The sequence below is a fragment of the Falco biarmicus genome, chromosome 1, assembly GCF_023638135.1.
Source record: "Falco biarmicus isolate bFalBia1 chromosome 1, bFalBia1.pri, whole genome shotgun sequence".
Taxonomy (NCBI): Eukaryota; Metazoa; Chordata; class Aves; order Falconiformes; family Falconidae; genus Falco; species Falco biarmicus.
Genome location: NC_079288.1, coordinates 122,969,388 through 122,985,628, shown reverse-complemented (window position 1 = coordinate 122,985,628; position 16,241 = coordinate 122,969,388). Strand labels below are relative to the sequence as shown.

Sequence of the window (16,241 nt, the reverse complement as noted above, 5' to 3'; positions counted from 1 at the left end):
CTCGTGAAGTTCAACCAAGGCAAGTGTAAGGCCCTGCACCGAGGGAGGAACAACCCCAGGCACCAGCACAGGCTGGGGCTGACCTGCTGGGGGGCAGCTCTGCGGAGAAGGACCTGGGAGTCCTGGGGGACAGCAGGTTGCCCATGAGCCAGCAGTGTGCCCTGGTGGCCGAGAAGGCCAATGGTACCATCCTGGGGGTGCATTTGGAGAGGCATGGCCAGCAGGTCGAGGGAGGGGATCCTGCCCCTCTACTCTGCCCTGGGGAGGTCACACCTGGAGTGCTGTGTCCAGTTCTGGGCTCCCCAGTTCAAGAGAGACAGGGAACTGCTGGAGAGGGGCCAGAGGATGGCTACGAAGATGATGAGGGGCCTGGAGCATCTCCCTTATGAGGAGGGGCTGAGAGACCTGGGGCTGTTTAGCCTGGAGAGGACTGAGAGGGGATCTTACCAGTGTCTACAAATACCTTAAAGGCGAGTGTCAGGAGGACGGGGCCAGGCTCTTTTCAGTGGTGCCCAGTGACAGGACAAGGGGCAACGGGCACAAACTGCAGCACAGGCAGTTCCTTCTGAATATGAGGAAGAACTTCTTTACCTTGAGGGTGGCAGAGCACTGGGACAGGCTGCCCAGACAGGCTGTGGAATCTGCTTCTGTGGAGATGTTCAAAACTTGCCTGGACATGAGTGTGCAATCTGCTCTAGGTAAACCTTCTTTAGCAGGAGGGTTGGACTAGATCTCTAGAGGTCCCTTCCCTGACCATTCTGTGATTCTGTGATCCCCTTCACCATGTGCAGCACAGTGTTTACTGATGGTCAGAAATGATTTTGAAGCAGAGCTCCTTGTCAAGCTCCAGCTCTGACAGAGACACTTTGTAGCCCTTTAAATAGGAGTCGTGCCCTTGAGCCCATAAGGTCTGGGTGAGTTAAAGTGCTGCCTGTAGGGGTAGCTCATTGAAAGATTATGGCAGTAACTGTAAGGCCTTTTTTCTTGTGGTCCAGAATAAGGAATGACAAGAAAAGGGATGATTCCTTTCTTGTTGTTAACGTGTGTGAAGAAAATATATCTTGCTGTGGCATAAAATGTAGTAGTTCAGAGCTTGGATTTATACACCCCCTATGCTTTGATCTCAAAATTTTGTTATATGTGATTTTCTCTCGCTGTCCAATGGGTACTTGCCAAATTATCCCAGTATTATCCCAAAACCTCTCCTTTTGGTAGCTTTTTGGTTTAGTTCAATGTAAATTAAGGTCATCATCAGCTCCTGAAATCATCCCAGGAATCTAGTCTTGCCATCCTACTTCAGGTCTCTCTCTCTACTGAATAAGAGGGCAAAGACACAACTATTTTTACGTGCTCTCATCTTTCAGAAAACTGGGTCATAGCAACACTTGGGGAGCACAAGGACTCTTCCATGCTCTAGTGCTTTACAAATGCTTGGTGGAAGTCCAAGAGAAAAGTCTTGTCAAGCTCAGTTTAGAATACTGGGGAGAAGAAAGAACAGTGACCAGTTCTGGTCCCTGGAAATGGTTAACAAATGTTCTGTGCAGCAGGGATCAATACTAAATGTTTGGGGTTTACTAGCTATGTTAGAAATCTGAAGGATGGAATGGATAATGAATTGGTAAGCCTATCTGTCAGATCAGTTGTTCACGTTTGTTAAGAGTGCTGAGGAGGACTTTAGAAAGCACTGGCAACAGCTGAGTAAAACAGTTGAGCAATTCTGCAAAATAGTGACCTTAGCAACATAGTGTAAGGCAACGTGGTGAATGCTGACAAAGTATTGCTCAGGTATGTTAGTTTTTGTACTTTTTTAGGAGTATGGTCTGCATGTTGCTGGAGTCAGTGGTGAACGTGTTAGATGAGTCAGGGGCTGGTAATTAAAAGTCCAAACCTAAGACTGGAAATTAGGAGATGTGTAAGAAGTCATGCAAGAGGGATCTGTCTGAAATTGATAATTTCATCCTTGTTTTGGATACCATGTTTGGTTTTATGGCTCATGTACTGAGAGGCTTTCAGATGGCTGAAATTTAACTTAAAAATAAAAGAGCAGGAGGTAGGGAGCTGTTACTGTTGTAATAGTAGTAAAACACCTGTTGTAGGTTTTGGTTTACTGCTTCCTGTAATAAAATGAGTGCTCAGTAAAATTAAGAAGCAAAAAACATGTGAATTGGACAGGAGGAAACATTTAACGTAGTGAGTTGTTTTAATTGTGGGAACCCCTGATTCCAAAGTACTGGCATTCTCTTGAGGAGGTATGCATTTGCTGATAGTCATACTAATTGGGAGAAAAAATGAAAATCTGCCAATCCTTAAGGATCTCAAAAGAACTGTTTGTGTCTGGAACAAGGGGATTTCCCTTCAAGATGCAGTACTAGTGTCAATGTGTGCAGTTGGTTTTCTAATGCTTCTTCTAAGATGTGATGCTTGACCCTCCTGAAAGGCAGCAGATTTGGTGAGTTGCTGAGCTGGTGTGCCATGGCATTTCCCGTGTTCCGATCTCCACAGCTGATCCCCACACAAATGAGACCAAAGGACAGAATATGAAAGTATTTTGAGCCACTGTGGGAAACAGGGGACACTGCATCTACCCCATGCAGGTAGAGCACAGAGGCAGGATATCCTAATATAGCCGCTTCATGTATTAGGGTGTAAGACATTTTGATTTTATAACCGTGAAAGTACATCTTCTTAAATGTACTCCAGCCATAGTGAAAACTCTGCTTTCCACCACAGGGAAAAAAAACCGACCCAGTAAACTCAACTGCTAAGTCTTTGGAGTGTCTAACCTTTTATTTTTAAAACCACTTTGGCACTATTATAATTGATTCCATGCCTGGCCTTTTCATCGGTTCTTTCCCAGCCAGGAAAAACTGGGCTGTTAAAGGCTGCTGCAGTACCATGGGACTTGTGTTCAGTGTTGCAGGTTCTTATTTTAACCTGAAGTTACTGCCAGTCATGACTATTTGTTTGAGAAGCTGTAATCACTGCAGTATCATCTTTGGGATGAAAATCCTTCCGTGGTTACAGCTGTCAATATAAATGAGAGTGCACTGTGGGTTTGGATTGTATTGCTAATTGTCCCTTCACCTTTCAATATTTTTAGCTGCTGACTGGACTGTTGCTGAATATTTGCTGCAGCTTCCCCAGCCACAATGAAAAATGTATTTTGGCTAAACTGAAGAGGATAGTGAAGAACATGTGTTTAAGGCAGGCTGATTGTTATGTTTCAACAGCCATGTTCTGTGCTTTCAGGAGTTTGTAAAGGAATATTTTTCTCTGCCTTTATAATTCCCACCCTAAAAGAAAACAGCCAGGGTTATCATTGTTTGTTTTTTTCTTTTGTTTCTTATGTGCTCGCTTTCTTGCCAAATCTCGTCTAGTGTCATTTTTTTTTTAATGCTTCTATCTTCCCTTCATTTACTGTTTGCTGCCAGAAAACAGGCAGGCTTTGTTTTTTGAGGGGGTGGAGTGGTGATGATGTTACTGAAAATCGTAACCAGGAGAACTCTCCGAACCAAATGATAGTTTAGAAAGCCAACGCTGGTTTATTGCAGCACAGGGTGCATGCGGGATCTTTCCTCCTAACACACACACCAAGCTACTCGAGGGTACCCGTTACACACAGCAGAGTGCTTGCATATTCATAGCATATTACATATTCATTTTTGTTCACGAACAGGATTGGATCCAAGTGTCTCGCTTCTGATGCAAATCAGTGCGCATCCTCAGATAGCACTGCTGAAGGTTTTTTACCAGCTGGGCATGCTCCCGAAGTGGGGGTTTGCCCTCTTTTGGGCAGAGGGGCTATTTGAGCTGGAGGTCATGCTCTCCCGTTACTACCATTACCTTTGTCCTGCTCGCAACTGATTTTCTGTGGGTTGCAACACCTTATCGGTTTGTGTCCTCTTGGCCAGAACTTTCTCACTTGGAGGCTTCTTTCTGGGTAATTGAGGTAACGGTGTTCTTTGTTTCCCAAGGTTGCCTGGAAGTCCTTTCGTTCATCAGTTTTAACTGCTTGAGAGGGTGGGTCAGTTTGACCTAAACTTTGTGCACATACTTGTTTAACATATTGTTAAACACTAAATCAGAGGTCGGTAATTTGGGAATTTAGGCAACAGTGTAGTCAATCATAATACAGCTTTAACAGTAATCGAATTAATTTAATAGTAACAGTTCTCTGTGCAAAAAACAACCAACCCCAAACCCTCCTCCCCTCCCATACCGTGGTCCTAGCTGCAAAACCTGTTAGAAATTTTTCTGCATCATTTAAAAATATCGTATAATTCACAATGGGCCATAATTGAAAGAAACTTTTAGTAACCGAATTCTAAAAAGACAATTGTTTTACATACAGGGCTTTTGGGGGACTGAGTTTTGTGGGTGGCTTTGTTTCTTCTGTTAAGACTTGATGGGTTCATTCAAATGCAGTTTACTGGGTTGTATTAGCAAGTGTGGCACGGGGTTCTGTCCTGCATTAGGTAACATTTCAAGTATTGTTTGTTTCTCATTTTAGTTTTTGTGACATTTTAGCATGTGATAAAGTGGAGATGGTTAAAAAATGGATAACAAATAAGAAGAATTGGCTGGTCAAAGATCCTTAGTCATGTCCACAGAGTGAGCTGTTAAAGTGTAATGAGCAAGATCATAGTCTTGGGAGTCAAACCAGGAGTATTTGCTTCAAACTCTTAGTTGCAGGTAGCATAAAAAAGATATCTGGAACCGGCTGTTCAGTTGTGGGGTGATAGTGAACCATAGTTCAGCTGTGAAAAAAAGCAAGTTTAATTCTTACTATGTATAGGGCAGGGTATTTCCACTAAAAGTATGGAAATTTCGATTACCTTGTGCCTGACACAGGTGAGAGGTTAGCTGGAGCACTAGAATATGGTCCAGAATTCTGGTGGTTGCTTTTTAAAGAAAAGTTATGTAAGTTCGAGTAAATGTAGAAGAGTCCTCTAGAAAGATTAAAGGGACAGGAGGGGCAGACATAGGAAAGAGCACTAAGCATATGGGTTTTTTAAAGCCAGTGATGTAAGATCTGAAGGAAGGGAGGTATGTTCTCTGCAAATTGCATTGGGGTATAAGCTGCAGGAGGGGAAAAAAAGGAGTATTTAAGCTCTTAGACAACATTAGCACAAAACCAGATAGGCATTACTTGTTGGGATGTTGCTGAATTTAATACCCTGATCATGTTCCCTCTTGTGTTTTCTTAAGTGATTTCTTAAAGAACCAGGAGATTTGTTCAGGTAAGCCAAGTGGAACTTATTAGCGTACTGCAAATATGTTGTTATTAGTGGAGCACTAATAAGTAAAATTTTTTACAATTAAGAGATTTCATAAAGAAACGTAAGTGTATGTTTGTGTCTTTCTGGTGTTCCTTAATCTGGTTTCTTCTGGGGCCACAGTTCATTGGTTGTGTTCCCAGTCTGGTGTTCAGGTGCTTCCTGCTTTGTGAAGTTGGTTCTTGTAGAAGTAACCTTAGTAGTACATGACCATAGTCTCTGCGGCTACAGAGTCTGAATGCAGAGTGCTGATGGCTGCTATTAGCTTCCAAAATTCTGGATCCACTGAAACTGTTACAAGCTAGTCTGAATTTTCTCATGCTCTTGATAACCTTCTTTGTCTTTTGGTAGTGTTCTTTTTTCTAACCTTTTTTGTTACCTCCATTCGAGCATGTTTCTTTTCTTGAATTTTCCTCTGGTGATGGTGAAAAGGCTGTGGCGAGGGAAGGGAGTCCCAGGCTCTGGCTTGGGAGAGCTTGAGGATGTATGCAAGCTAATGTGGAGTTTCACAAAGGAGCCTGGGTTCAACTCCAACACAATGCGTGTGTAAAGGAAGAAAATGGGATCTTTACTTCATGTACTTTCTTGGTGTATGAAGGAGATCGATCTCAGGCTACACTGTATTCTGTACTGGTCTATTCACATGCATGTGCATGCATGGAGTCACACAAGGAGAAGTATATGGTGTATTTGTGCTGTACGCTGTCAATAAGGCAGCTTTTGTTTCAGTACCAACTTACGTCGTGCTGGGGGGGGTGTAGAATGGAAGAACAGCTGCCTTGATTGGGAAATACATGTGGTATTTTGACTAAGCCTTCTTCCTGTGAGGTCACGCTGCAGTAACATCACTGATGATGGCAGCACTGGTTTATCCATCGACTTCAGCTCTTCTAAACATTCTTATTTACATATTTGCTGCTGGTGGTCTCTCACTTTTGCTCTCTGCCATGCTTGAGGTATTGGGCACTTCTTGCGGTGCTTAATACTGATTAAAGGGCCGTGTGGTGGTGCTGTGAGCTGATGGATTTGAGTAAAGGCATGCCTAGGTGCATGTGCACACAAGACACGTGCACCCTAGGTACTTGTGCATGTTCGGTGCATTCTAAGTGTCTCTAGGGAGGGCATCACATGTGCAAGAGGAATTGTCTCATTCAAAGAGCTTTCTGCCTGTTCAGAGTAGTCAGGCTGGTCCTGTGTACGTAATTCGGGTGCAAGTGCTAGAGAAATTTATTAGAAAGGGTATTTTGGGCTGTGATATTACCTGTATCTTTCTTCTGCCAGTATTTTAACTTTGGCGATAGTAGCATGACTACTGCTGCAAGAAATGTGCATGCGTGTGGAAACGGTACTGCATACACAAGCCCAGCTGTTTCGCTTTGCATGACTGTTGTGTAGTGCAAAGGAAAAGCAGATTGGAGCTCTCATTATTTCTTTCAGTAGGTGCCTCTTGTAATTCACTTCTAAGCCCACAGAAATTTTTCTTCTTGGAATTAATTTCGTTGCTGTAAAGTGGGTGTGGGCTTAGCAGACAAACAACCAAGTTTCTGTCCGATGATCCTGGGGGACCCAAACATTGAGAATGCCAAGTTGGATTCATTAGAGGCTTTGTTGCTGATCCTGCAGCCCCAGGGAAGACAAAACTCCTGTAAAGTTGAAGGAAGATTTCCTGGAATGTGGCCTTCAGGGAACACAGAAATTGATGACGGTGTGTATTGCAAAACCACAGTTTTTGGAGTTGAGATTTTTGGCTACTGTGTAACTACAGGTGTAGCAAAGCACCCAGCTTACCTTACACTTGTAAATTAGCCTGTTTATAATACGGCTTTGCTGCATAACTGTTGTCATAGACCTGTAAACTAAAGTGACTTGTTAGTTGTGTAACCCAGCTATTTAATTGCTCTCTTGGAACACTTACATAGACCTATTTTAGGCAGGGTTTGACTGTTTCACTGCCAGGGTAGCTGTCAGACTCAGGCTTGCAGCGTAGGGAGGTGGTGATCTTCGTATTTCAGTCAGTCCTGAACACCTGGTGTGTTCATTTAGGGCAGAACCCAAGCGACCTGCCTGTTCAGCACAGCACAGGTAAGTCCTAAAGTGCTGTGTTTCAGGATTTTATGGATTACGTGCCTACTCTGCTTCAAACTATTTCAGAGTGCTTAGGATATAGGAACCTTTAAATAAGTGCCTCATGGCAGCACTTCTTTTTTTCTTTGCCCCTCCATTTCTGCATATACTGATATGCACATTTTGATGACTCGATCACGACTAGAAATAGTTCTTTTACAGTAAAGGCAATTTTAAATGTTTCCTTCACTTAAAAGAAAATCCTCAAACAACTACAAATGTTTCTCCAAAACAGCAGCATCTGTCTCTCATCACACACTATTTCCTACCTCTTCTTCCGTGTTTTCCTGATGCTTTAGCTTAGCATATCCTTGCCAAGCAAAGGAAAACGTAGCACTGGGAGTGAGATCCTGACACAGTGACCCCGTTCTGAGCATTACCTTCTTTGTCAGTAGCAGCAGAAGCTGAAGCAGTTCTGCTGGCTCTCGGCACTTGGAGCAGTTTGACATTTTCTGTCTGGCATGGTTTCAGGGCTCACTTTGTTATGAGCCCAAATAGTGAATAGGATGATGAAAATTGAGCTTGCAAGAACTTGTCCACTGCTTCTAATTTTTTGATAAACGGTTTGCAGCAGCACAACTTTGATCCAGTGTGCACCAGAGCTGTTTGTTATGTGCAGGTCTGCAGCGTTCTTCAGGACGGACGAAGGAGAGTAAATCTTTCTTTTTAATTGATAGAGTAAAAACTGGTGTCATGGTAAATAGTGAGTAATTTAAGAAAATACTGCTCTGTGCCAGTGTGTGTGCCCGCACGTATGTCTCTGCATTTGTGGCTTTTTGTATTGCAGGGTTGTGTATTCCAGGAAGGTATGTTGGGGTAAATTTTTTGTCTTGACTAGAGGGTTAAAGCTTTATTTGTCTTTGCTAATGCATGTAAATAGCTTTCTTGTCCACTAAATGAGGAGGCTGGCTTGTTATCCTGTACAATGCAGCTGGGCACCGTTCCAGAAGCACAGGCACATAGGCACTTCGTTTCAAAGACAAAGAAGCCAGCGCAGACGTAGGGAGAAACCTGGAATGTTGCGCTGTGGATTTTTTCAGAGCGATGACTCATTTCGGTTCACAAAGGATTCTGGGCAGGGTAGTGAGAAGTCAGGTTGGCTGATCCATTCCTATGACTTCACTTTGCAGAGAGCCAGGGAGAAGAGGAGTGACACTGCAGAATCCTGAGGCACTGCAGTGGAGAGGTGCTTTGCGAAGACTGTGAGTGCCTTCGGAACAGGGGGTGGTGTCAGAACGTGATTCCAGCCATTCCATGAAAATAGGGCAAAAAGAGAGAGATGTTTGCAAAACACTGTGTGGGAATTGACGTTTGTAGTCCCTTTTAGATTCTCCACCTCCCCTGTCATTTCTTAACCGTTTATTTCTTGTGCTTATCAGAGAATTGTGTGAAATAGCATTCCTTTCAGTGGACCTGCATAGATACTGCATTATTTTTTATTTTCTGGAAGCTGCTGTTTCCTGCTTTAAGAGGTGGGTGTTCAGCATATTACTGCCTAAAAGCATGCTTTGTTTTTCTTCTTTCAGGTCCTGTGGCACTGACCTATGCTGCATTCAGCCAGCTTCCACAGTGATATAAAGCCCCAATATGCACATTGTTGTTACATCACAGCTACTCTACATACTTTACTGGAGCATGGAACCAGACTATAAGGGTTCAGGTAAGTCCCCCTTTTTTAACATATTGTGTGCCAGGAATATAGACATGGACATTTAATAAAAGATGCATTTGAAAAACATCGATTGAGGAAATACATTCTAAAGCACACAATATATTAAAAAACCACAGTCCCACCCTCCTCCTTCCCAGGATAAGCAACGCCACCAGTATCTCCTCGACTGAATCCTCTGGGAAAGTTCCGTGCTCCAGCAGAAACTTTTTATGATCATAGTTGTAACACGTGCTGGGATATCACTTTGGATCAGGAGGCAGCTGGCCACAGGACATGGACAAAGAAAAGGAAATTTAAGTCACAGGAAATACACAGGATGAATGCATGTAAGACAATTCTGCTGACTGTGGGCAATTTAGCAGCTGTTTCTGAAAGTCAGTGCCACTTGGTGAACCTGGGGATCGTGATTTTAGCTGGGTCTGAACGGTTAAATAGATCAATTTACGTGGTTAAAGTTAATAACTGGCAAGGGATTAGAACCTTGTTCAGAGGCAAGTGTTTGTCATATGGTTGGTCATTATTAAGGTTGCTGTGTTTTCTTCAGGCTGGTTAGAATCGGAGTGGTCACATTGCCAGGTCACATTCTTGAAGTGTTTGTGATTTGTGTCTGCAAGGGAAAGGTACATTTTGAGGTGTGTGCATTTCAGGGTGCAGATGGAGCTTGCTGCTTAGTGAACGTGTGTTAATGCATTTGTCAAGCCTTTGTTTAAGCTGCTCTTAAAGAGGAATAAATGGACAAATCTTGAATGTATTTTTTTTCTTATTGTTATCAGTCCTCTGATGTGTCTAATTGTCTAGTAAACACAACCTGCAGCTTTGTTCGTAAGATACTCCAGGAAATATAGTTTAAAAGGAGGATTTAGCTATGTCTGAGAGCAGTGCAAGAAACACACCTTCTAATTCTCTTTATTTCAGATTTTGCCTGTAAAGTGTGTTCTTTTCTGTGCTAGTGTGCTAGTGCAGATCCAATGTATTTCAGAGTAATCTGGATAATACATAAAAATATGCATATTCTTCCTGTTCCCTCCTGTTGTCTAATCAGATGGAAATGTTGTCTGGCTTAAAATGGCAATTATATATCATTGTTGTGAGTTCACATAAGAAAGGTTTTGTTTGCTACATCTGTGTAAGTATTCTGTCATTAGAGTGATTCAGTCCCATTGGGGTTTTGGGGGAGAAAGGGGTCATGTACAACCCAGGCCAGCCATGTAACTTCTTCAGCATCTCTCCTTTCTTGAAGTAAATCTGAGAATGTGCATTTTCTAAAGCAGGCTTTTCACTTACAGTATTCTTGAAAAAAAGTGGTAATATTTTAGACTGAAGAGCCCTCTTTTTGCTCGTAGCGAGTAGTTTTGGTTTTGTTATCTACCTTTTGTTTGAAAAGGACCTTTCTGTAGTTCTTCCCAGAGTGAAATGTGAGTGTTGACCAGAACAGGCTGTTGGCAAGCAATTTTTTGTAGGGGTTTTCTGTTACATCCATCGCTAATCATGAGGTGCCATGAAGTTACTGTACTCTAGTTTGATGTTTTCTGATTAATAATGTAGTTCTCTAAGCAGCAATAGTGAAGTCAGATTTCCCTTGACAAGTGTTTTTTGACTGGATTCTGTACTTGTCTAGTGGGAGGTGGCTATGCCTGAAGCTCTGTGCAGATGGAGCATGCATAGCAAACACTCTGTTGTCTACTGAGGCTCAACTCCCTGGCACATGCATGTGCACAGACTGTGACTGTGCAAGCCTCATTTCCTGTGGAAACCAAGCTAAAAATAATGTTTAAAGTTTGTCTTGATCTGTAGGAAGCAAAAGGTTAAAAAGGTGTTGAGAGTCTGGATGGAGAAGGGAAACTGGGCTTTGGCTTCTGTGTTTTGCAGGACGCAAAATCTAATCACAGGGTCTCTTCCCATTTCAGGGAAATAGTGTGTATAAATTCTAATATATTGTGGCTTTGCACTGTAATTCCCTTGATTTTCTTTCACAATGACTGTACTGAATTGGTTCCATTTATAAGTCAAGAGGTGAGTTTTCAAACAATCTTCATGCAAACTTAATGAGACGGGAAGTTTGACTTCCAGGTCACTTATTTCCAGCAGCAGAATCACAAATAAAAATTCTGGCATCAGTATGTAGTTGATAGTTTAATTGCTGATACATGGTGCAGAATATTGTCTATCTCATTTTCTCTCAAGATGGTGGTACCCAGACTTTCAGAGAACAGAGGCTCTACATAAACTGGCACAGGAAAGGTTCTGGCAGGTGTGGGTTCTGGATGTGTCAACTTTCATTCCCAGCTCTGTTACAGACCATCACTTTCTCATCTGCATGTTAAGGATAGTTATGGTTACGTTTTTTGGAACGTTTTGAAATCCACTGAAGAAATGTGCTACGTAAGAGCTAAGTGTTTATTTTACGTGCTACATAATCTTTTGTTCTAAGTAACAATAATTGGGGTTTTTTCCACAGGGTAGGGCTACAGATCCCCAAGGCATAGATGATGACAAATCCCATTCATAGTTTGTTACATGCTTAGACATTTTTTGAAAATTGAGTGCCACTTAAAACAAGAAGTCTGGAAAACTTTTTTGTTTATAAATTCTTTAGAGAAAAGGTTGGAAAGACACTGCAGAAACAGAGCTAAAACTATATATGTATGTGTGTGTGTGTGTGTCATATTTAAACAAAACATGCAGTCAGCTGGTGAAAACTGCTTTTTTGAGCTCCAGTTGTCATTTAATTGGGAACATAAACATGTGAAAGTCAAGGATAGTAATTTGATTTCAAAAGAAAGATGCTTGAGACAAGCATCAGTCAGAGCTAACAGGAGCCATATGCTAGATGTTTTATGTAAGTGATGTGGTCTTCAAAAAAAATTAGAAAAAGCATATTTGATTTTTTTTAAGCAGATCTTTTCTAAAGAAGTTGTAAACCTTCCGTTCAACAGGCTAGACAGTATTTATGTGCATAACTGATGTTGAAATATTAAATCATAGGCGCAAAATATTTTCTGCTGTTGTGCATCAAAGAAGTTTGTTCACTTAACTGTAGCCACAGAGTGCTTGTAATTTCCCAGAGCCATAGGGATAGCTAAGATAAAACTTGGCAAATTAGAGCCTCTCTGAGCGAGAAGGTTTTGGCTTTCTATCAGTAGGTCTGCTGAAAGTTTTACAGATGTGCGCTAGCCTTTTTAAATCAAGAGCCAGTAATTTTCTCCAGCAGACAGCCATGGACAGCAAGCTATGGAGGTAATTCTGGCACAACAGAGGTGAAATAAGAGTTCCCTTGTCAAAATGAAGAAGGTTGAAAAGCATTTAGTGGAAAAGAATAAGGCTTAACTGGCAGTAGTACCTTACGAAACAGAAATAAAAGTTCTCATAAAAACCAGTATTTGTTGGCCATTTCTATTGCATTTAAGGCCATTTAAATTATGATTTAATGGAGTATTATAGTAGGTTTTGTAGTTAATTAAATGGTTGTTAAGCTCCCAAATATTTGCAAGCAGGATGTATGTTACCTTAGCATATTAACTGTAGCGTGCTTTGTTAGAGATAGTGTTAACGTTAAGGAACTGATACTGAATGTTTTATATCGATGAGTTATGTGAAGTGTAATTGGTATTTTGGTGGAAACTCTTAGCTTGTTCCTGTTGACGAGCACAGCTGGAAGGGGTCAGACGTGCAGACTGAGTGTTTTGTGCACGCTAACCTAGAAAAGCAATTCCATGCTGGAGGCCTACTTTGAAAGGAAAGCTAGTGCAAATGCAAGGTTACTAAAATCCAGGTAAACTTCCTTAACTTTTACTTAGCCAGTTTTAATTCCCAGTTGGGGGTGACTGAGTTCTTGTCCAAGGATCCCTCTGGGGGCAGCTGGGAGGCTGCAGAGCAAACCTACGTCAGTTAGCAGCACTTGCTAGGCTTCATGTGTAACTCTCCTCCAGTCCCTTTCCCCCATCAGGAAGCTGATTATGATTTTAAGGCCCATTCCTTACATCTTAAATACCATTCTGGTTAGCTGTGAGTGGATCATTCCAGCTGCAAGGGAAAGAAAGAGGTCTCCTCCTGCACTCCCATCCTGCGTAGATGTCAGTGTGAGTACATGGCTGGGAGTAGACATGAAGGATACTCTTGCCAGACAGTGCTTTGTTTTAAGAAATTGCCAGGTCTTTGATGATCTAGATAAAACAAATGAGGAAGTTACTGCCTTTCACCTGGATGCCCTTAAAGCTACTCAGGGAGCCCATGTCGGTGCCTGGTGAAACTGATAAGGTTGAATCTCAAGGAGTGCAATGTATGACATTGCACTGAAGTGAACTTAGTAGTGCTCACAAGGATACATACCCATGACACAGATAATCTCTGTGTGAAAGACAGTAATTTCTTAAATTGCTTAGTTAAATCTGTACACTTCTTATAATTTTGATGCTTTTTAGACATTACACTACTCATTAAAGAAACTGTTCTACGTAAAGTGCATGGTGACTGTTGATCAAAGTTGCTAAACTTCTGTGGCTGATTACAAAGATTCATCTATAAACAAGTTTAAAGTTGACAGCAGGTATAATTATTAGTAAATAGTAATATAATAACTATGGTGTTCTTTTCCATTCTCAAATGATGACGGGACAAATGGTGTTTGCTCCCAAGTCATGTGAAAGCTTCTCTCTTATGTTTTCCCTGTAAACTGCCTACAATCTTCTTGATTGCCATTGTCTGTAAAGCACGTGGCAGGAACTTTTCAGGTGTATATGAATAAAAAAGATCCAGAAAAGCTTGTATTTTAAGGGCATTGTTCTGTGGTCAGATAACAAAAAGGAGGATCTTGCGGTGTACTGTGGTGAAGCTGGAGGAATGCTGCTGTGTTGGGATTGCAGCATTGATCTGGTCAGGCCTGATTAAGCAGAAGCAATCAGAAGACAGTATAGCACAAATGTGTATTTTAAATCATTATTGTGTCTTGGGTAATGTGTATCACTGTTGTACAACAGCTTGTACAGCTGGTGTATTGAAAAATATTGCTCATAGGTCTCACTGAAGTGGTTATGCAATTTGCTACTCCCACCAATATTTTTTTTTTCCAAAGTGCTGGGTATAATGCAAGGTTAAATGCATTTTGATAATCAATTTTAGAAATTGCTCTTCCTGTTTAATAGACATAATAGGAATTTAGAATTAATAGGGCAAATAACAGATCCTCTAAATTGTGTAGGAAAGTTTGAATTTGAATTAATTTCCAGTAATTTGATCCCTGATTTAATCACAAGGTATTGCTCTGTGACAGCATAAATAGGGTGATTTTCAAAGCCATTTAGGTGAACCTTAATCCCTGGCTATTGACTGACCTGTAGCCAGAAATGGATTCGTGGTCAAGCACAACTTGTTCTGTCTTTACTCTTTCCCACTGGTAAAGGAAATCTTTTAGCCTGCTGCTTCCTTCTATTTGGGATCGTTGGAGAACTGTTCCTGTTACCGAAAATCGTAACCAGGAGAACTCTCCGAACCAAATGATAGTTTAGAAAGCCAACGCTGGTTTATTGCAGCACAGGGTGCATGCGGGATCTTTCCTCCTAACACACACACCAAGCTACTCGAGGGTACCCGTTACACACAGCAGAGTGCTTGCATATTCATAGCATATTACATATTCATTTTTGTTCACGAACAGGATTGGATCCAAGTGTCTCGCTTCTGATGCAAATCAGTGCGCATCCTCAGATAGCACTGCTGAAGGTTTTTTACCAGCTGGGCATGCTCCCGAAGTGGGGGTTTGCCCTCTTTTGGGCAGAGGGGCTATTTGAGCTGGAGGTCATGCTCTCCCGTTACTACCATTACCTTTGTCCTGCTCGCAACTGATTTTCTGTGGGTTGCAACACCTTATCGGTTTGTGTCCTCTTGGCCAGAACTTTCTCACTTGGAGGCTTCTTTCTGGGTAATTTAGGTAACGGTGTTCTTTGTTTCCCAAGGTTGACTGGAAGTCCTTTCGTTCATCCGTTTTAACTGCTTGAGAGGGTGGGTCAGTTTGACCTAAACTTTGTGCACATACTTGTTTAACATATTGTTAAACACTAAATCAGAGGTCGGTAATTTGAGAGTTAAGGCAGCAACATTACCAGTTCAAGAGGAGGTACAGAGCAGAATCTAAAAGCATTTCTGTACTTACATAAAGTATGTTCAAATGCACGTGTATTTGTGTAGTCAAACTAGTATTACCAAACTGTAATTTTTCCTATAATTTTTAATTTTGAAGATATTTCAGTGATTTATTTTAAGTATGTATTAATAAAATCTGTTTAAAGGCTATGTGAGAAAAGTTGCAACAAAGTTAATTTTCAGGCCATCCTGGAATCATTAAAACTTCTTTTTTAAAAAATACATGGTCTGTACAAAGACATTTGACTGTATATCCGGGAGAGTTTTATTCAGGCTATGAATCTTTAGGTGTTCAATGCTTTTGTGCCTCTAAAGAGTGTCTGTGCTTTAACTTAGCAAAATTTTTCCTGATCTTTGTTTCTATTAATAAAGAATATTCTGTCAAGTGGAAATGGTGGGTGATCCATACCGGTGACCTGTGAAAGGGAAGTGAAATCTCCTCTTTTATGTCCAGAGAAATACATTCAACTATTCTGTGCAGTTACCTAGTAGTATATTCAAGCATGAGGTTTTGCAACCATAAGTGCTAATTTTTTCTCATTTTTCTGAATCTGTCTATTGCACCCTTTGAGAAACTTACGTCTGCATAGTGCATAACTCCCATTTTTCAAAGTTCACCATGTCTAAGTTTTGAAATAAGCTCTTGGATGGTTCTCCATTTTAAGAGTTTTTTCCCTAGCTCAGTATGAAGACTACAGAGCTGTATGCATCTTCTCTGATTGTATCTCTACATCCTTCTTCTATGAGCAGACTTTTAAACAAAATGCTTCATTGCACATCTGTTGTCTTTTTACAGGTGATGTATCACCCATCAGCATGTCTCCCATCAGTCAGTCACAGTTTATTCCACTTGGGGAAATCCTTTGCCTGGCCATCTCAGCAATGAACTCTGCCCGAAAACAAGTCACACAAGAAGCACTAATGGAGCACCTAACAACCTGCTTCCCAGGTAACTGGACATTAATAAATCATTGGTCAGATGGGTGCATGTCTGTTAAAGAATCTCTACTCCCTACCCAAAAGGTTGCTAA

The 16,241-nt window shown here is 41.4% G+C and overlaps 1 protein-coding gene across 6 annotated transcripts in view; it reads left to right on the top strand.

Annotated features, from left to right (window-relative positions):
* STOX2 (storkhead box 2) overlaps positions 1-16,241 on the top strand; it is a 149,193-nt gene that overhangs the window by 113,083 nt on the left and 19,869 nt on the right. For 5 of the 6 annotated variants that reach the window (XR_008819779.1, XM_056326349.1, XM_056326350.1 and 2 more), the window contains one exon: positions 16,007-16,159. Coding sequence is in view for 5 of the 6 variants with exons in the window: in XM_056326349.1 (XP_056182324.1) it covers positions 16,007-16,159 (153 nt within the window). In the remaining variant the exon portion in view is untranslated. Of the gene's footprint in view, positions 1-8,926; positions 9,061-16,006; positions 16,160-16,241 lie in introns of all 6 variants that reach the window. The other variant, XM_056326353.1, reaches the window with a different exon arrangement.